The sequence below is a fragment of the Sander vitreus genome, chromosome 11 (genome assembly GCF_031162955.1).
Source record: "Sander vitreus isolate 19-12246 chromosome 11, sanVit1, whole genome shotgun sequence".
NCBI lineage: Eukaryota > Metazoa > Chordata > Actinopteri > Perciformes > Percidae > Sander > Sander vitreus.
In genome coordinates, this window is record NC_135865.1 from 21,253,872 (window position 1) to 21,275,134 (window position 21,263).

The 21,263-nt window shown below is 42.5% G+C and overlaps 1 protein-coding gene across 7 annotated transcripts in view; it reads left to right on the forward strand.

Annotated features, from left to right (window-relative positions):
* Nucleotides 1-1,745: 1,745 nt before the first annotated feature.
* Nucleotides 1,746-21,263, forward strand: part of klf12b (Kruppel like factor 12b) — a 44,648-nt gene continuing 25,130 nt past the window's right edge. Inside the window, exons 1-2 of one of the 7 annotated variants that reach the window (XM_078262318.1) lie at nucleotides 1,746-1,915; nucleotides 19,030-19,112. In XM_078262318.1, coding sequence (XP_078118444.1) covers nucleotides 1,822-1,915; nucleotides 19,030-19,112 — 177 coding nt within the window. In that variant the 5' untranslated portion in view covers nucleotides 1,746-1,821. Of the gene's footprint in view, nucleotides 1,916-1,939; nucleotides 2,188-3,510; nucleotides 3,700-6,673; nucleotides 6,767-9,910; nucleotides 10,006-16,473; nucleotides 16,570-19,029; nucleotides 19,113-20,973; nucleotides 21,081-21,263 lie in introns of those variants that run through there. The other 6 variants (XM_078262320.1, XM_078262319.1, XM_078262321.1 and 3 more) reach the window with 6 other exon arrangements.

Below are 21,263 nucleotides of genomic sequence, written 5' to 3' on the forward strand. Positions count from 1 at the left end.
TCCCCCCTATTAAATAAAAAAAAGGGGTGAAACTGATGCAAAACTCAATTATACTGATTGGCTATATTGTTTTTAAAAATGTATTTAAACATATAATCTTCAGGTAATGATATCTAAAATCATCCAACTCCACTTACACAACTCTTTATCAAAATGCTTAAAAAAACACATTTAAAGCAATATTTAACCACTCTTCAATAGTTGATTGGTTTTGTAGCCTACAATTATATCCCATTAGAATTTACACCACGGCCAGATCATCCCTCCTCGCCATTATTCTGTCCATCCATTCATTCAACCAACTCCTCTTGCCATTGGACACCTAGAGCCCCTCCTATTCAAGCAGCCACAAAATACACTTCTTAATTCACCCGCATACAACATCCCTCTATCCTGCCTATCTAACCTTATTAATCTCGTCCTGCATCCCTTTCGTGCCATCCTCTCGTCTCCACCCAGCCATTTTATCCTCCATTCATTGCAAACACAAGATCTATCTCAAGTGAAACAGAATGAATATTAAGTGGGCAGCAGTTGGACCAGGCTCACTGTACTACTGAAAATAGTATTTTTTCTCTCTGTGTCTCTCTATCATCTCTGGCTCTCTCAATTATGCTTCTCCAGCTCCACGATAAAGCACAATGTAGAGTAGGTATGGGTCTCTATCAGCCATGCAGATGAGTCCTGCTTCCTTTACCTTAATTAGAGCTCCCAGGGGACTGGCTGTGGGCGCTGAGCAGCATCAGCCTTTCATACCACAGAGATACCTTTCATCAAGCCGGAGAACACCGGGAGGAAAATGACATGGGTGCAGTGGCTCACAACACAGAAGAGATTTTAAAAGCAATCATTATTGGGAAATGTTCCAGCATGCTATTCAAGGCTGGTCATTTAAACAGCAGGCAGAAATGTGGCATTTTACAGTCGGATCAGAAACTAAGATTCAACTGAGAGGAAAGAAATAATAGATAGGCTATTTTTCAAACAAACTTAAACAGGCAAATATCTGGTGAGAATGTAAAGCAAAACAAGTTTTGAAAACGTGGATTTATTTACTGCTATTCATAGACTTATATGGAAGTTCATTGGATATCTTCTGGTTTTAGACTGTGGTTTAACAAACAAGCAAATTGAATATCAACTTAAATTGATAGACAACTTGGATGCAATGTTTCTACTATATTGTTACATTTTATAAAGCAAACGGTAAATCAATTAATCAGTCATTCGCTTAATTAATCGTTTGATCTATAAAACATCAAAAAACATTGAAATTGCCCTTTTTTTAGATCCCAATGTAACGTCAACAACATATATATTTTTTTAACCTACCGAGTGTCTTAAATACAAATATGTTCAGTTTACTATACTAGGCTATGATTCACACTCTTGAAAACTGACTTAAACGATTTGATTATCAAAAATAGTTCCCAACTAGTTGTCTATCTACTAAAGGATTAATCAACCAATTGTTACTTTCTGCTCTAAGTAAATTACGCTATTAGATATTTTTTTATTATTAAAATATTTAAAACAATGTCATTATATGTACAACTATCAAAACATTCTTAAATTCTCAAAAAAAAAAAAAAAAACTATCACACGACTAAACTTATATAATTCAAACAGTTATAATAATGAACTGTTTCTCCTTTTCCCTCCACCTTCCTCTCCGTCCCCTTTAAACGGGGAGGTGCTCCGGTGCTCACTCCCATCCCGGGGCTCTCCGCTGCGCTCCGGGAGGGGTAGAGAGTGAGTTCGGGCTGACTGAGAGCGGACGCGTCGGAAACCTCCCCGGAGGGGCCCCGTGTAATTCGATGCATGCTGTTAAAGCTTAGAGTATATTGTCTTCCCTTTGCTTATGAAGCCTCCACCCACCGGCCCACCCTACATTTAGCGGATCATGTGACTCGGGGTAAGTCATTTGCAAGTACAACAGTTCTCTGTGCGCTCCCATTCATTTCCTGAGAACTGCCTGAGCCGAGCAGCTGAGAGGCAGAAGGGGAGGGAGCTGCTCACTCACATACACTCACTCTCACTCACACACACGCGCATTGTCACAAACACACATACACAAGCACATACACGCAGAGTGAGAGGAGAGAAGAGGAGAGGGAGAGGAGGAGAGGAGACAGAGAGGATTGTAGAAAGGAAAACAGTCTCCACGGCTCTGCAGCTTCTGACAAGGTCTGTGCAATTTTTTGTCCTGTTCCTCTGCTGGCTGCTGCTGTGTGCTTCATTTGTCACGTTGCTGGGCATTGTACTTGTGATCAGTGTGTCTCGTTCAGCTGTCAGTTCCCTGTCAAAGCAGATGACAGCTCAGATCACCTATGGCATTGTATTTGGTGTCTGTCAGTGGGGGGAAACAAGAGACCATGCATGGTGCTGCTGATTGGACCTGAAACACTTATTGCCAATGTAAATTCATAAGCTGTCATGACAAGAGAAAAAAGTGATTATACACTGAATGACCATGGGCATGGGCAGCATCCTGACTTTACAATGCCGGCACCAGTTGTGAAATCTCATATGTCTCACTTATTTACTTCTAAAGAAAGTTCAAAAAATATCAGCTGAGCAGTGTAGCAGTGTTGTAGAATACTGACTGAGTGTCTTGGGGTGAATATGACAGTGTGAAGTGAGACAGCCCCAAACGCACTCTTAGCACTTATCGCTGGAAAAGTTTGCTGCTTGTCAGAGTTTTGTGCATGCCTTAAGATAGTTGTGTGTGTGTGTGCTTGTGTGTGAGAGAGAGAGAGAGAGAGAGAGAGAGAGAGAGAGAGACAGGCTTGTTTGCCTACCGTTGCCCACTGTAGCAGGTTAGAGACAGAGAAACGAGGCTGTTAGCAACGGGTTAAACATTAGGAGGCTCGGGTAGCGGAGGAAGGACACTTGGGGGGAGGTGTGTGTGTGTGTGTGTGTGTGTGTGTGTGTGTGTGTGGGAGTGTTGCAGGGGTGGTGTCTTGGATGTCATCGGCAGCGCTCTCACTTCCAGGGTAATAGTCATTGGTATTGATGGGTGGCTGTCAGAGAGGCAGAGAGCCACCAGGTTGGGTAGAGTGGCCGGGGGCTGGCCCTTGGCTGTTATTTTCAATTACAGGGGACCAGGGCAGAGCTGACAGCAAAGGCATTTGTACATCCAGCAAGGGGGAGGAGGAGGAGGAGGAGGAGGTGTGTGTGTGTGTGTGTGTGTGTGTGTGTGTGTGTGTGTGTGTGTGTGTGTGTGTGTGTGTGTGTGTGTGTGTGTGGTCGGCGAAAGGAGGGGAGGGTGGGAGCAAGAGAGAGGAGGAGGAGGAGGGAGGGAGAAAGGTGGGAGGGGGATGAGACTCTGGCCTCTGCTTCTGGGTTTGATGTGGAAACTGAGCAGTGACCTCTGTGACTTTACCCCCGCGTTGTGGAGAGAGGCCCTGCCTTGCCTTTAACTATGTAACAGCGGTAGGGTGTGTGTTTGTGTGCGTTTAAGTGGGGGTCTCATCAAAAAAAAAAAAAGGGAAAAATGGGTCATGTGTGTGTGGATGAGACCCCCTGCAGCTCATGGATGTTCAACAAGTGAGATTAGCTAGCATTTTAAACTCTCACTTAAATTCATTTACAAAGGGGCCTTCTCCCTGTGCATGAATAAGCAGGCTAATATTACCAAACAAATGTAGAGAAGACACTGCATGAACAGAGAAGAATCATATTGGAGCTCTGAAACAGGTAAGAGAAGCTGCAGGGTATTTCTGTGATATTTATGACGATATAATAAAATGCTGAAGAATACTTTAATGTTAATCATTGCAACAATGAACCACATGTCTGCGGTGGAGGGGTCATAGTGAAAACTAGATAGTGTAGCAATTAGCGGCGTTTAGTTACATTATGAACAAATCTTTCACACTGAATCTTCAACCTGAACTGATTTTAATGAATCATCGTCACTTAAGGAATCAAAGGCTTCAGCAGTGGAGCTCCTCTCAAACCGAAAGCATTGTTATGTTCAGTTGTGATACGCAGTACGTAAGCATATTGAAAGTCTACGAAAGCCACAGAAACAGTCTTTATATGATAACTTGCAAATAGGTGGCTGCTAAGCTATTAACTTAAAAAATAGTGCTTGTGTTGGCTAGTTTTGTACTAAACCGAACATAAGGTTCAAGGTTCAAGGTTTTGGGCTTGAACAAGCAACAGACTGTACGTTCCACTGAGCTGAAGTAGTCTAAATCAGCGCTGAATGTTGCACTGCTATGAACGGTGATGCATTTATTTACTGATGTACTGTATATACTAAAATTCAGTTGAACAATTATGTGATTGGTTAGCTTAGAAAAAAGTGAACAAAATAGTCAGGGACTATGTATGATCAATTTGAATCGGCAAAGTGCCTCTAGCTGCCATCTTCTCACAGCATTTTCTGACGAGTTGTTTTAAGCCATCCGTTTCAAATGTTTGGATTGGCATCTTTAGCAAAACAAAACTTCGCCAATTTGGCCATTTTCTTTCATTGTCTTGCACTGTATGTCATGTGGAGTACACTTGGTCAATAATTCAAACAAGTCCCTTCAAATTAAAGAACAAAATGAGTTGTTTTTCGATGCTCATCTGACCGGCAAGACAATATCATGACAATCTAACGCTATGGTTAAGATTTGGTACCCTGGAAATCCAGAGTTATCGCGAGAGCACAATTTGAATGTGCTCAGCGAGTCACTCTGGCATTCAGTAATGATGCGCATTAACTATGCTTTTGTAGCCGTGCTGCACCAATCACATCAGTGTATCTGAAATAGGCGGACCAGAGGCGAGCTAAACAGATGACGATGTTTAATCTACCAGTTAGCTCCGCTGGTAGCTAAGCGTATGGGGCTCTGGATACGTCACCCCGTGTATTGTTGAGATTGGTCGTAGTGTTATCCAATTCCGTGCAGTGAGATTTTCAAATGCATGCTTGGTGTCACCCCTCGAGTTGGGCCATTTTTTTTTGGGCCATTACTCAGTGCCAGACCCTTAATCTTTTGGATTTGGGTCTGGATTTCCAGGCTAAAGATTTGGTTAGGTTTAGGCACAAAAACGACTTGAATAGAATTAGGAGAAGATCATGGTCTGGGTTAAAATTACTACTTTGTTAAGGTTAGGGGACCTTCAACATCATCATTACCTTAACGGCCTAACTAGAAGCCTTTGTCATTAGAGAGTTCTTGGGTATTTGCTGAGACGACTTATTTGCTTGTTTTTCTTGGGTGGACAGTCTCAATAATTTGGTTATATTTGGATGCGGAAATGTAGTTTGTTTGTTGCTCTCTCCACAAATGATTTCTGGCTTTCCTAGTACTCAAACAGGTGCTTCAGCTTGAGATGATGAAATAAGTTTGTTGTGTTGTCCTTTTTTGCTGTTAACGTCTATATATAACATCTTTGCTTGTTAATGCTATATATACACTTGTTAAAATCCTGATATTTTTTTATAACATAAAAAACTATACGGGTACTATCATGAACAATATGATAAGGTACCTAGTTGTTCTCCTCTACAATAGCATCAAGCTGCTTAACTACCCTCCTGATTCCTTCAATGTCTCAACCCCCCACCCCAGACACGGTCCAAGGGCTTATGATAGAGATCAGTGCAGGTGGGGGGACTCAATTAAAAAGCCAATCACCAACAGATAGACTCTATCTGTCCATCAACATCGCTCTGCCCAGCGCATTTAATTGCGTGGCAGGATTCCCCCACAAAAGGCATCATCTATCTGCCGCAGATCACAACACACAAATTGGGCACAAGTTGACAAATTGAATCCTTCACGAAGAAGTGCCATGCTAACATGTACACTCACTGTGTTATTCAGGGAGATGTGAAATTCCCTGTATTACCCCTAATCAGCTGGGTTAACTGCTGGCATATTGACTTACTGCTGTATCATTGATCCAGGTGGGTGTTATGGAGTGAATGGTAATTGATTGCAGATAGACTGCAGTGCACAGTGCACTATCTGGCTGGATTCATTTGGGTCTGACTGTAAGCCAAAGCCAAAGAGGAGTGAGACAGATTATAGAGGTTGGCTGGGCTCAAGGTGCATTGTGGTATATCCTGTGGCCCCTGGTCAAAGAGGTGGAATTTGCGTCAAACCCAGATATTTAGCCACAGGAGTCTATCATATGCAAAGACCATGAAAGACATACACAATGACACCCACACACGCACATGCTCTTACAATAGACCAGCATGTCAAGGGCATGAGTACCCAAAGAGACAGCACCCAAAGAGACGGGTGACATTGTATGTTGATAGATGTACCTGCCCAAAAATCAACAGGACAAAAAGGTCAAAGATCAAGAGGGTTAAATATCCAAAATGTTTGCAGTTATTTTGCTGTTGTTTCATTCTGAATAGCGAGACATGCGTTAGTAGTTACGTCAATCTGCCTGCATGTGAAATAAGACAAATATTAATAGGTGATGGCTGTGAGCTGAACTCCCTGAGCTGTTATTTCACCATGTCAGAAGATGACAAAATGTTCTCTCCCTTTGCGATTTCTCTTGTGGATTCAACCTTTGACTCCAGTGTCCAGCCCACGTTTGTTTACCAAAATTGAGTTAAGGGTGTACATGGAGTGCTAGACCATGTGTGTTTTGTGAGAGAGAGAGAGAGAGAGAGAGAGAGAGAGAGAGAGAGAAACGGAAAGTATTGTGCAACAGCCAGTGACTCCTTGATAGTCTACATAATGATCACAGACAGAAAGGACTACAATATGAAATGGGTGATTAGAGCTTGTCAAACATCACTGTGAGTATTTTGAATTTTTGCTGCATTACTCTGTAGAAGTCTTATAAGGAGCCTATTATTGTTTGAACCCTCTCTCGAGCAACCTAGCTTATCTTTAAAATTGCTAACAAACCAACTTAAGGGAGACAGAATTTAAGATGATGTTGCCCGACCAGCACACTGATCCAAGTTTTTTTTTTTCTGTATTGACACCATCTACAGAGTAGCACACACAGTGCTTACTGTAAGTGATTCATTTAGCAGAGCTTTCCCCAGACTCTGATTTTAAGGTTGCTTGATATGTTTCCATGGCTAGGATGGAAAGGTATGTCAATGAAAGGCCTGTCTATCTGTGGAGATGTTTCCCCTGTCAACCAAGTGTGCATTTTACTTTAGCCAAATATGGTTGGTGAACAAGGGAAAGAAGAAAAGGAAGAAAGCCAAGAAAGGAGGACAGGAGAGCATTCAATGTCAGGTTTTGGACCCTTTTTAAGCTGGTTTTACATTAAGAGTTTCCCTTTACAGCATCTTTTGGGAGCAGCATCTCTCCAGCATCAGTGCCGATGGTTTCAGCAGACCTGTGTGAGGATGCTGCAGGGATTGTACTGTAGGTCAACTGTTAGGAGAGGAAATTATGCAAACAACATGTGGAATCCATTTGGTGTGCCTGTGGCATTCCACATTCTCTTTGGCTAGAACTAAACCGAATGCAGGTTCAAGCTATAGAACGTAACTTCTCTCAATTAGCTGCTTCAACCAGGTATCAGCATGGCACAGCATCAGTTGAAAAAGAGAGGAAAAATGATCAAAGTAAAGGCGTGAGTAGATGAGTAATAGAGGTAAACACAGCTGCTGGCTTTTATTGAGTGGTGTTGGAGAGCTGGAATGGGTCAAACCAAGGGGAAAAACACGGTGAGCGAAAATAACTGTGCGCACATTTGATGTAGTGAGTGTCAGTGTGTTGGAATGTTTTGGTTGGTCCGTTAGTGTCTGTTTCCATTTGGCGTGTGTTACAGTGGATTTGGTTGTGTCAGCACAAAGTGAGGTTAGATAGGGCAGGCACGTCATGATGCTGCATCAAGAGGACTCTGAAAGACTATTCAAGTGAAATGCACGTGATTGTGTGTATGCCTGCATGCATAGCTTTGTTTGTATCACAAGAGATAGCAAGTGGGAAAAAAAGGAACAGGGAGAAAAGCAAAACAAGTGTGTTAAAGTGCTTGTGACTTGTTTAAAGTAGATACTGTAGATGAGTCAGTGGTATTAGTGCCTCTGCATGCTTGCATTGTACAGTTATTGTAAAACATCTAGGTCGATATTTGAGAGTGCATGTGAGTGCACATGTGCTGTGATGCATTCAGTAGACAAGCTATTGTGAGTAGTACGTACACAGTGCATATGTTGGGGGAAGGGGGATCGCTCACACACACATTCAGACATACATGTTGTAACACAAGCACACATGCACTATCAGAGCCTAAGGGGATAAAAGGCAGTAGCCTACTCAAAGAATCCCCCATTAGGGCAGTAGTGTACTGGCATCCCTTGAGGATGGGGAGGAAAAGAGAGAGTATGTGGGTGGTTAGTGGTGGTAGTGATGGTGAGAAGGATGCAGGTTATTGTGAGGATTCTAATTTAATGTATCCCACCTCTCCCTGTTAGGGCAAGAGATGATAGCAGGGTTTCACTCTGACCCTCGGCTCCAGTACATAGAAAGCAGTTATAACCTTTGCATGAGAGGAGCAATGACTGGGTGTCCTGATTCACTTGCTTACACATTTACAATACATTCTCATGTGGTTTTATTTTTAACACAGTCTGTCTACAAAATGTTATAGTGGTTACCTTACACTGTAGCTATTAAAGCGTTCACAAGAACGTATTCACCGGTTTTCAAGTGTTTTATTTACTGTGAATTCTGTACAGGACTGTACCCACGATGTGCCTCTTGTCAGTTAGAGATGATTATCAAGCCCTGCAGTGTGGTCACCTCAACCTAGGACCTGTGCACTGAGACAGAACCGAGTCACTGAGTGCATTTTTTATTGATTCACTGGAGCTAACCTCTTTCTATCTATCTCCCATTCGCCCATGCGCACATACAGTTCAGCCCTACAGTGTGTAAACTTTACTATAAACATGCAAAGAGTATTGCGGTATCTTTCTGAAAGCTGGCGCCAATTACTAACACACGTTTATCCTGGTTTGCTCGGCTTCACCTCCCCCTCCTTTGGTACAAGTGAGGTTTTTGTGTCATAGGCTATTTTAGATGCACAGCCACTGACCCTACTGCATTTACTGAGGTGTGTGTGTGTGTGTGTGTGTGTGTGTTTCTGTGAAGGGTGTTCTAGAGAGGTCACCCGATTTATATTGAAGCAAGAAGAGCTCATAGGGTATTGGCTCTTTAAGAGCTGTTTTGTGGCATCTATTTGTGGTTTCTTTAATGCCAAACTAAATCCAGCCCTCGCACAGAATATTTAACTTATTCTTTCTCATGATTACATCAAAATGATCTTCAATTGAACATAAACTGTCTAGAATGGTGTCACAAATTGCTTTGACTTCTAAGTCGAAGCTCACTTGAGTAATGCCACCTCACTTTAGAGCTGTCACAGTCACAGCTTGTTTAGCTGTTTCTCTGCTGCATTTGAGGTACATGATGCAAGAGGATGTCAGACGCTTCTGTTTACCTCTCTCTAAGGCACTGTGGAGGAGTGTGTGTGTATTTGTGCGTGTTAGTGTGTGTGCACACTGTAGGTGTGTGTGGGTGTCTGTTTGTGTTGAATGGGCATCTATATTCTTCTTTCATGAGCAGAGCTGCAATATTGAGAGACCGAGTTGCATGTTTGTGTGTGTGCGTGTGTGTGTGTGTGTGTGTGCGTGTGTGTGTGTGTGTGTGTGCGTGTGTGTGTGTCTGTGTCTCTTAATCTAAGATAAATATGGTTCATTGTGGTTGCAGGCTGAGGTCACAAAGTGTGTGTGTCTGTGTGTGTCTGTCTCTCTCTCTCTCTCTCTGTGTGTGTGTGTGTGTGTGTGTGTGTGTGTGTGTGTGTGTGTGTGTGTGTGTGTGGTAGCCAGATTGTAGAACAGAGCAAGGACTCAGGAAGTCAGCTTTATGAGAAGTGCGTTTGACACACAGACGGAGACACAGACAAACCAGACAGCGACAAGTCTTCTTTTCCTCTCGGAATAAGTAGCTTCTTTATTTCACACAGTTTCACAAGATCTGAAACGGGGTGGAAGAGGTGGTGTTGGAGGAGGTGAGGAGCTTTCACAAAGAAAAACGGACAACAAATTCACAAAATATTTTCTCTTTTATCCTTTAACAAAACTGATATTTAAGACAGGAATAAAGAAATTCATGTTGTTGAGTTACTTATCCTAACGTTCAACATTTTAAAGAGACACTAGAGACATCTGGTTTAAGTATTATTACTGACACAATTTACCTGTCACCTGCTTGGTTTGAATAAGTGTGTTTGTCTGATTTAGTGTTTGACCGGCTGGCTGCAACACATTCTCATGAACGAGTCCGTATGATATCGTACGAAAATGTATGCATACCAAAACATATGATATCCTACGAAATTAGGAGTAGGGATGCACCGATCCAACTTTTTCAGTCCAGATACCGATACCGATTCCTGGGCTTTGTGTATCTGTCGATACCCGATACCGATCCAATACCGTTGTTGAATTAATAATAAACTGTATACCTTCCACCTTATACCTTCCTTCCACCATGTGGAAGAGACTAAAGGCACCAGACTTTTCTAACTAAACATTACTTTCCTAACTAAGACAAAATAACATAGATTTAATGTATTGAATTCTTATTTATTTGTTATTTAAAAAACAATTGGGCATTCAAGTCGAAAATATAATGTAATCAAACTTCTTAAAATAACCATGAGTGAGAAGGGTACGCAGTTAACAGGGGTCTCGCTGCTGCGATGGAGGAAAAACAAAAAAAAACTGGATTGGCCCCTAGATCTGTTAATTTTTCCGATCCCCGATCCAGCTATTTTGTCAATATCGGGGCCAATGTCTGATCTTAATATTGGATCGGTGCACCCCTAATTAGGAGACCGCCGGCTGGTCACGTGACGCCAGGTGGTCCATGACGCCGAGCGGCAGTTGCTAGTTGTTTAAGCTGCTACAGAGCTTCGTGACGCCGACCTCCATTGTATCAGCGGTAGTTGGTGGTTCAGTTACCCGAAAATAGGTGACTTTGAACCGGGTACAAAGCACCGCAAGCTGCCGGATGTTTCGGCGGACATTACAGTTAAATTTAGTCCACAAAATATGAGTGTTTTGCCATGACGAAAATTGAGATTAGGCATCAAAACGACCCGTTAACATTAGGAAAAAGATCGTGGTTTGGATTAAAACACTCCTAAGGAACACGCATTTCCCGGGTGAAAGGCTTTAGTTTTCCCTGGGAAGCGAACTCCACTCTCTGGCTTGAAAGTCCTGTATGTTAACGCCCATCCATCCATCCCAAACACCTTCCTATGCGGCCAGCCGCGTTATTATACAGCGGCCGTCAATGCGGTGAAACAGCAAAACAAAATGTGGAATGCTTACGAATTACAGTGCTTAGGTTTTCGTAGCTTTTTGAACAAATGGTTCATGAGAACAGGCTGTTGACAGTGACATGTATGATTTTTTCATTGTTGTTCAGTATGTTTAGCTGCGTTTCTGCCCACTGTTTGATCACCTTTTTATTTAAAAAAAAAACTGACACAGTTGTGGATCTGTATGTAGTGCCCACTCAGCAAAATGTTCCCAAAAATTATTTTCATGTGTATGTGTGCTAGTGAAAGCAGTGGACTTGAGCTCCATCCGGCGGCCTCATCCCCCTCATCCCGACAGGATTACTGACACAGGATCCCCCTGGCAGAAATAGCAAGGACCCAAGGGCAATCCACCAGAATATGGGAACTTCCATGGGCCTTGCTAGTGTGTGTGTGTGTGTGTGTGTGTGTGTGTGTGTGTGTGTGTGTGTGTGTGTGTGTGTGTGTGTGTGTGTGTGTGTGTGTGTGTGTGTGTGTTTACATGGGTATCAACTCTCTATAAATGGAGCTTGTTTCCTCCCAGGTGCTGAGGCAAGAACATGAGTTCATTGCTCTTTATCATACACACACGCTCACAAAATGTACATTATATCAGACTGTATACTGTAAATGAAGGAACATTTTTGTATGAGATGTATACAGGAACTTACATAATGAGGTCATTGTGCAGGGCTAAAAAATCTGGCGTGCCACGTTGTTGCTGAGCCCATTTCCACATACTGTATCAAACCCCCTGGACCCAAGCTTATTTAACCTTACATGGCATCCATTCTGCATTGCACACAATTCAATAACTTGCTGTCTACTATAAAAAAGATTATTTAAACTATAAAAGCAAAGGAATCTGTGGAAAGTTCCAGTTGTGCCTGTTTTTTCTAAAGTAGGTCAAATGTGTGCATTTTCTTTTTTTTTTAGGTTTTTGTCAAAGCTGGGTTTCACCACAATGGAGCTTGATTTGTATTCTGACGTATGGATCAATCAGATCAATACTCACCGTTTTCCATCTCCATTCAGCCTGTGCAAATGGTTTTAGTGTCCATCTTTTGGTCTGTCTCAGTCTATTCTCCTTTGTGTCTTTGGGTTTATAAATTCTTGTTTTTTCATGTACATGACATTTTTGACAAGCATTTTGTCGATAACATTCTCCCTCCTTAAGAGTGGACATCAAGGCATATCCATAAGTATTGTTGCATGGCGACGGGCTCTTGAAAAAAAATGATCCTCTATTATGTGTTCATCATGCCGCAGACTTTTGTGATGTCAAGAAACGGAACCATTAGATCGGTTTTGAATTTCAGGCTGCACGTATGAGTGCAGTAGGGACCCTAATCATTCATGTACACGACATCAAATTCAGCAAGTGAAACCCAGATAGCATCAGAGAGATAGAGGATGATATTCAGTTTAAATTGATGGGACCTGATAAGCTCCCCATGTTTGGAGAAGAAGTGTATTCTGTCTAATAATAACTGTTTTCATGAAAAGAAAAGCTGGTTTCCCTCTGTGGAGCTGATTTATTCCCAGAGTAAAAGGGCAGGGTGTTTTGAGGTAAAGTGCATCAGTTGAGTGCATCTCTAAGGGGGTTTTAACCCTAAAGGGAACATTTTTTTCAAAAGGTAGTGCGTATAAACTGTGGTTTGATGCCATTGTGCTTGTAGGGGGTTAAAGAAGTCCACGCTTCTATGAGCAGCGAGGTAGCAGCACTCTGCTCTCTTGAGCCCCGTTCAAAAATGTCCCAGAAGCATCCAAAAGACTTTGCTTGCTGCTCCTGCCAAGGAAAATACGGCTTATGAAATGGAAATTCTGAGACCATTCACAGAGTGCCAGGAATGATTAGAAAAAAAAGACTATGTCCATCTCAGTACATCCAGGAGTGAAGTCTGAGTGGGAACACACATCGCCACCTTTCTCACACACACACACACACACACACACACACACACACACACACACACACACACACACACACACACCATAACAAACATCATCCTCACTGTATACCTTGTATGTGCTGTTTGGGGTTAGAAAGTCTTTAAAGGGAAACTCCACGATTTTATACATAAAGGTCAGTTAAGTCGTCATGGGGAGCACTACTCCTGTAAAAGCAGTGGATATGTGTCTTCTGTGGCTCTGGAGGGAGTTTTGTCAGGTCTGACCAAATAAGCCCTGATGATGTCATCAAAGGCTGGAGACAAATTTATAAAGTTATAATGTCTTTGTTACAAATGTGAGACATCAATTGGATGTGGATATTTACCTGGCAGGGAGTGTCTAATGAAAAAAAGTAAAAAAAAGTATTGGTTGCATTATGGTAAATGTAGGATCTGATGTGTTTTTAAAATTTGATCCATTAGGACTAAAAGTCAGGATATCTCTGCCTCTGCTGAGACTATCTGTCTCTTGTGAGTGTACAACTCTATGTAACTGAATTGCTGGTATAAGTATTTAGAACAGGGGTCTTCAACGTTTTTAGGCCAAGGACCCCTCAGCTGAAAGTGAGACGGGGCAGGGACCCCTTACTATACATAATGTATACAATCTGCATATTAAACTGGGCCTACAATAACGTGTAGGGCTGTCAAGGGCCTTTAGATATACTTTTTTTTATGGTGCATACAATACTAAGGTAAGGTGTTAAAATAATAATTGTAGACGTTCCTATATTTATACATCATGTTTCAGTCAAGTCAGTCATTTTTGAGTTTTCCAATTGCTCCTCTTAAAGAGTAACTCCACATTAGATCTTGTGTGGAGGAAAAGCATTGTAGACCTCTGCCTTACAAAGGCAGTAACTACAAACTGAAATTTAGAAGAACAGGTTTGAAGTTTGAAGGCTACTAGGCCAAAGTGTGTAGTAATGATGATAATGATGATGATGATGATGATGATGATGATGAAGGTGATTATACCCCCCAAAATTAATCTAAGCTAGCTTTTAGCATTCCACCCACATTTAGCCAGTGCCTTATTAAGGCCTATGTGGTATAAAAACTAAATTAGAAACATGTTGGATCATCAAAATATATATATTTTTTTTACAGGAAACATGTTGGCAAATTAGCTCTTGCTAAGCTAGCAGTTTGTTTTCACCTCTGTTTACTATTTTAAATGCAGTTTTTTTTTAAATCACACAATTTTAAGGCATATTAGTTTCTACACAGTGAAAAAGATTTCAAAAAGTCAGATTGTAGTTTTGACAAATATGTAGTATATGGGTTTGGGCTTTGTAGTTCAGGACTGACCTCAACCTTGGGTTGAAGGTTCAAGTGTTTTTTTTAAAATCTTTGACCACTCAAACTGCCGTTCTTTGCCTGGGTGCAGTTACTCTTTAAGCAGTAACTCTGCAGGGAACTATTTGAATGAGCTCTCACGTCCAGAATGAGGCCAACAAGATGAGGTCATGAGCAGACAGGGCTTAACATGAAGCAGACTGAGGTTGAGATCGAAAATCAGCTGTGATTCAGCTGTGGCTCTATTCTGTCTAAACTGCTAGCAAACAAGATAAATATTCTCTTAAACATATATTAGACTTTTATTTCCCAGAGTCTGCAAAGTGTCACTCAGCAAATCCTATTTTTCAGACAAGTATGATGTGAATGTAGACAGCTTTCGCTACTTTTCTAAAAGTTGCAGTACTGAGTGACTCAAAAGAGAGGAAGTGGAGGAGTGTGCTAGTGAGCTAGCAGTTGTAGGCTGGTTATCAGGCCAAAGTGTCACATTGGGGTGTCCAGGGGCAAAGAAGAGGGAAGTGAGCCGCGGCAAAGAGGCCAGCGGCACACAACACTGTCAGAACACAGGAAATGCTCATCTCACATCAACTAACAGCTCTGTCCTTTTTTTGTGCATTTGCACTAATCCCACTAGTTATCGTTTGTTCCTGATTTGCAACATTTTGAAATGTTTTACTTCTGTTTCCTTCTCTTTCTTTCCCTTTTTCTTTCTTTCTTCTCTTTGGTAGAGGACCGGGTGGGAGGGGGTCTGTTGGCATTCTTGCACCGTGTGCTTTGCGCTCGACCGGGCCTTGGCTCGGGTCCATATCCCCTCTCTACCCTCTCTCTCTTCTCTGACTCCCGCCCCTCCTCCTCCCCACTAAACACCCTTCCCCCCCTCCTCAACCTCTTCAACTCCCCTTGGTTGCTTCCCTAACCACTGCTCCTGCCAGCAACTCTGTGCTCTTCAACGAGCCCCCACCCTCACTCACTTATCTTGCTATCACCTTCCTTAACACGTCCTCATATATCTCTTGTAATTCAGTGCCCCCTTCCCTTCCCTTCCCTTACCCATTTCCATCTCTCTTCCATCCCAGCTCGTGGCAGCAGGTCCAGCCTCTGTGACACATATGCACCCAGTTGCTCTGGGCGCTCAACATGGGAACAAAGCACTGGCGGGGCCCGTCTGTTTCAGTGTGTTTCAGGGCGTGTGATGTTTGTGTGTTTTAGAGAGAGAGAGAGAGAGAGAGAGAGAGAGAGAGCGAGAGAGCACAGCCAGATACTACATCTTGTTTCATGAGTTAATGTTTTTTTCACTTTAACAAAAAATGTCTTTCATTGCGGTGTGAGCAAAACACAATGTTAAGCAGGATTTGTCTTCAAACTCGCATATCCTGAGAGAACATGAACTCACAGCATAGGTAAGGTAAAGTTAAACCTGCACTGGCTGATTGGTTTTGTAGGCTTGTTAGATTTTCGGTTCCCTTTTGAAATATTGACATCTGCACATGTATTGGCATGGATGATGTCACTAGTGTGTGAGGTCTGAGAATGTCAGAGATTTTCTAGAGAAGTTTGTCACCTCTAATTGATCCAGCTAGTCTGTTCAGGGTTGGTTCGCCTGGGCTTTATCCTTTCACTCCAGCTAGTTGCTATCGCCTCCATCAGCACAGAGTTGATAGCCATCAGCGAACTTGGAGATAGTGGACCTGAGGTCATAGATGCGGCTATTTGATGGGAGTTTCAGTTTATATTTCGAAATGCATTAGCAGACGCACAAACAGAAAAGCGAAGAGAGCAGCAGACACTGAAATATGTAAATTTCAATAATTTTGCTGCTAGGACTGGTCTCAATCTTCACCTGCTACCTTTACCATTTTTTTTTTCTTCATTCTAGGGATTTTGGTGGGGATGGGAGGGCGGGGCGGGTATGAGAGAGAAATGAGATGCCTCAACACTCCACTGCTCTCCTCTCTCCATCCAACTCCCCCACACACCTGGGTTGGCCATTTCATTTCAGAGTGCAGCAAATGGAAAGGTGATCTTAATCTACCCTGTTTCCCTCTAACCCCCCCCTCCCTCTCTCCATCTCCCACACACAGAGCCTCATACCACTGATGGACAGCACACTGCTGGTTGCCTAAGGCTGCCGCCAGCAGACCACATTTAGTGTTAGAGAATACTGGATACATATTGGTTTATTACCTTGAACAAATTCTCTTAATTTCAAACTCAATCTTTGTTCATTTTGTTATCTTTTTGGTTTGTGATCCTGAAGTGCTAACTGGCAGACATATTCCTTTTACTAGAAGCAAAAGCAGTTGACAGTTTACATCGGTCAAAGTGTTTTCACATAACCTCTTCAATACACAGTGCCCTCCTGTTAGCTGATCATTACTCAGTGTTAGGTCTCTCTCACTGCTGTTAGCTCTTTGGCCATTACAGTCACAAGCAGAGGTATGTAATGGCCATTGATTTCCTATGAATAGCCTGCTGCAGGCCAGTTCATTAGGAAGGTCATCACAAACCACTGGATTAACTGGACTGTAGGCACACTGGGAAATGTTGATTTCCCGAAATGTGTAATTCTGACATGCTGTGCAAAATTGAAAGGTGTTTTTATTTTTCCCGTTACAGGAGTACACGCATTTATCATAGAGAATAAATACGTTTGAATGAGGTAAAGTTTTTTGAGGCTCAAAAATGAACCTTTTAAAAAACACAGACACAGACAAATACAACACACCACACTTATAGTCTTCCTCCGCAAACACTTATCACAGCTCCATCTTTTTCCTTTACTGTATCTCATGCATGCCTCTACTCTCTCACAGTGCTCTGTCACCTCTGTGTTGTTGTTTTTGTATCACTCAGTATGAATAAATCACAGAAAAGAAGTTAATTGTCACTACAAGAATTGTGACCGTTGTCAAATTTGCACCAGGAATGTTTAGTTTGTTTAACTTGGTGAAATTTACCCCATGAGAAAATCAAGATTTTATCTGAAGCGCCTTCTTCTGAAAAATATATATCCTTTCAGAGAAGCAGAAAATGCCTCTGCCAGAATGATGGTCAGCTTGAGGAAAACATGCCTCACTTTCTGCCTCCTCTCTCTTCTTCTCCTCAACACATGGCTTGAGGCTGGACTGAGGCTGCAGCTCCACCCGCCCAGCTGTTACTATGGTAACGCTATCTGGGCCTACCAAGACCTGAAGCCGAAGGACATCCTGGACAACAATACAAAAGCAGCACAGCCAGGGTACCTGAGGGACTTAGACCTGAGAGGCGAGATCTGGGGGGGTTGCAAATTGAGAGAGTAAATCCCTCTTTCTCTACCTCCCTCACACACAAACACAGTCAGGATTAGCCTTTTGCCTGAGAATCTAAGAGGTAGTGGAACAGTATGTGGTTTTAAATGATTTTTCTGTTGCAAATTCGTATTCAAATCTGTAAGATGAAATGTTTTTGATAACTGTCTTGAGAGGATTTTCTGGTGAGTAAATCTTGATTATTGGACAAGCCAAATGGATGTAGTGTTAGTAGTTCAGTCTGATGATTGGGCAACCAGCTGCAGAGAAAGGGTATATGTCATTCGTGATTGGCTGAGCTTTTTATTTCTCCGCACGAGAGTGGTCATGGTGGCTGCGGCGCTGCTGAGTGCAAGGATTGGGCCACAGATTCTGCCTCTGGTGCCAGCAGTGGAGAGTAATAGAGATGTTTAGAGTCTATTTGCCTTGCTTGCATTCCTCCATGTACTGCTGCTAAAATAATAAGAGGAAGGGTTACCTCAGGTCGGCCCCAACTGAGGGATACGGAACATGCATTGTTGTCATTGGCTCCACCTGAGTATCCCTCTTAAAGCCACAGCACGGAGCTAAGGAGCCGGGCACTGCTGCTTACTTTGCAGAGGCACAGTGCTCACAGGCAGCAGAGGGAAGAATGTACTGTATATATGTACTAAAAAGTCTGTTTTTGTGTGTGGTTGCATGTGTGTAAGTGTCAGATTGTGGTATCGATATTACATGTATCATCATGAGCATAAAATATTATCTTTAGAAGTGTGAAATGGATCAAAATTTCACTTCTATTTCCAGGTATCAATTATTATTTTTATTAAATCAGTGGTTAGAGAGGACATGTTGCATGGCTGTTCTGTTGCCATTGCTGTTGAGTAACTATATATCAAACCCAGTGTTTGTATTCCATATGTCTTGAGAGGATTTTATTCAGCATTATGAAGTGTTATTAGCCCTGCAACAGCCCACCAGGCAATTGAAAATCTTTATTATGGAGAAGAGGGCGACATGCTGTGCACTGGTTTTTTGTCCATCAGCTTCTGATGGTTTTGAAACATGAATTTGTGTCTATTTAAAATGTGTTTATCTCTCAGTGGGTGCAGGCACAACATCATAGATGTGCATACGTGAATAACTGAGTGTGGGACCTGCTTAGTCATGCTAAAATACCCGTCTTACACCTCTTCTGTTTCCTTTTGCAGGCAGCCTAAGAAACAGGATGTTAATGCTTGACGGAATGCCTGCGGTCCGAGTCAAAGCTGAGCCCCTGGAATCGGAACAAGGGGTAAGAGAGCAGTTGTTTTCCAGACAATTCCCTTTTTTTTTTCCTGCTTTCCTTTCCGTCTTTCCTCCTCCTGGCAATGGGCTCATAATTACTCCCAGGCCTAAGCAAGTGAGTGAGAGAGTGAGTGTGGGGGCTAAGAGGAGTGGTCGGAGTGCATGGTAGTAAGCAGGAAGAGGAAAAGAACCAAGAAGAGGAGAGCCACAGCTGGAGCAGGAATGCATTGGGGGGATTTCGTGGAGGTGACTGGGGCCAGCAGAGAGTCCGTGCTGGCTGGGGGTGATTGTGCAGATGTAGCCACTGCTCCGAGGAGGAGGGTCACATGGGAAAATCTAAATCTTATCTATCTCTGTCTGCTCCTGCCCCTTTACAGTACGTCTCTCAATTTCCCTTCATCCTCCCATACCCTTCTTTCTCACAAACACACACATAAGCAATCACTCTCTCTCTTGCACACATACGCAAATACACACAGACAAATACAACACACCACACTTATAGTCTTCCTCCGCAAACACTTATCACAGCTCCATCTTTTTCCTTTACTGTATCTCATGCATGCCTCTACTCTCTCGCAGTGCTCTGTCACCTCTGTGTTGTTGTTTTTGTATCACTCAGTATGAATAAATCACAGAAAATAAGTTAATTGTCACTGCAAGAATTGTGACCGTTGTCAAATTTTCACCAGGAATGTTTAGTTTGTTTAACTTAAAATGCACAACTGAATCTTATTTTTGAGTTTTATGTTCAAATAGACTGCATATTGACCATGTCAGGAATAATGGAGTTACCTCATGCAAGGTTTTCATGGCCCACATACAGTATCAGGGCTCTCTGGTTCAACATACCTAGAAATAAAGTGGTCTTGTCATGGAGAAGCTGTTGCTAGGTTACAAGGGCTTTGTGTTGCTGCCACAGCTGTGTGTGTAGTGGGTGCAGGCCACTTAATATTTGTAATCATGATGAATTAGCATTCAGTTATTATTGATTTCCATTCATAACATATCAATAATATCCAGGCCCCTAATATATCCCCTAGAGCACTTTGTGGGAGAACAGCGAAACAGTTTCGGTTGAGACGAAACAGAGAGCATTAGCCCATGATTGATGAGAAAAATACCAGCTACTGATAACCCATCTGGTTACCTCGGTAGAGAATTGTTTGCCGTATAGGTGCTTTGTATTGATAAGAATCAAATCTGTCTCTCCACATCTAAGAGCTTGACAGAGAGGCAGCAGGTGGTCACTTTCTGGGTGTCCTGCTCTCAGCTGCTGGCTCAATGGTTTAAGAGCTGTGCTCCCGTGCTGCTACCTATTACCTGGGGTTTTAAGTCATTCCCCATACATGTAGTGATGTCAGTCACAGACAGGATGTGAGCACTGCAGCCCACACAGCTTTGAGTGCACTGAGATTCAATCTTACCCGAACAGACTGTGCTTCCCTTAAGACGGCAGACACAGACAGACAGTTTAGGCTGCTGCAGAAACGTGGTCTTCATTTGGGTGGCGGGGGGCCAAGGGCTTGCTGGAAATGGTCTGCCTTGTTAGAATTCGTCGGAAAATCTGCCCCGCTAACCAGTATCCCCTAATAAAGACAATGGCATGAGGACAGAGGCAGGCAGGCGGGTCGAGCATATCTTTATATGTGTGTCAGCGTGTGTGAGAATGTGTAGGTTTGAGCGCATACATGTGTTTGTATCTGTCAAACTGAGAGCAGGGGGTGGCTTAAGTTTTCCATTTGTGTTGGTTGAGATGTGTCTGAGAACCTAACTCCAATATGCAAATAACTTTCTGTTTTCACTTTTGTGTAACAAGATACACTCTGTTGTTTTGACCTTTCCACACAAGTGTTCTTTTTACACAGGAGCAACACAGGATTGGCCAATTTTAACAGGTTGTCAGTAACTGACTGTATTCCATACTGTCATGATCATGATCACCCCACGAACAAACAGAAAGGCTACAATGAAAGTGAGTCTGACACTTTTGAATAATGCAGATTTTTTTATGCAAATGAAAAGTGGCATTCTCCCATCTTCAATTCAGTTCTCTCAGATGCTTTGCCACAACATTCACGCTGTCACTTTTTCAATGAACAAATCCGAACTAACAGGTACTTTGTTCAAATTCATTCAAACACAGACCATGTGACTC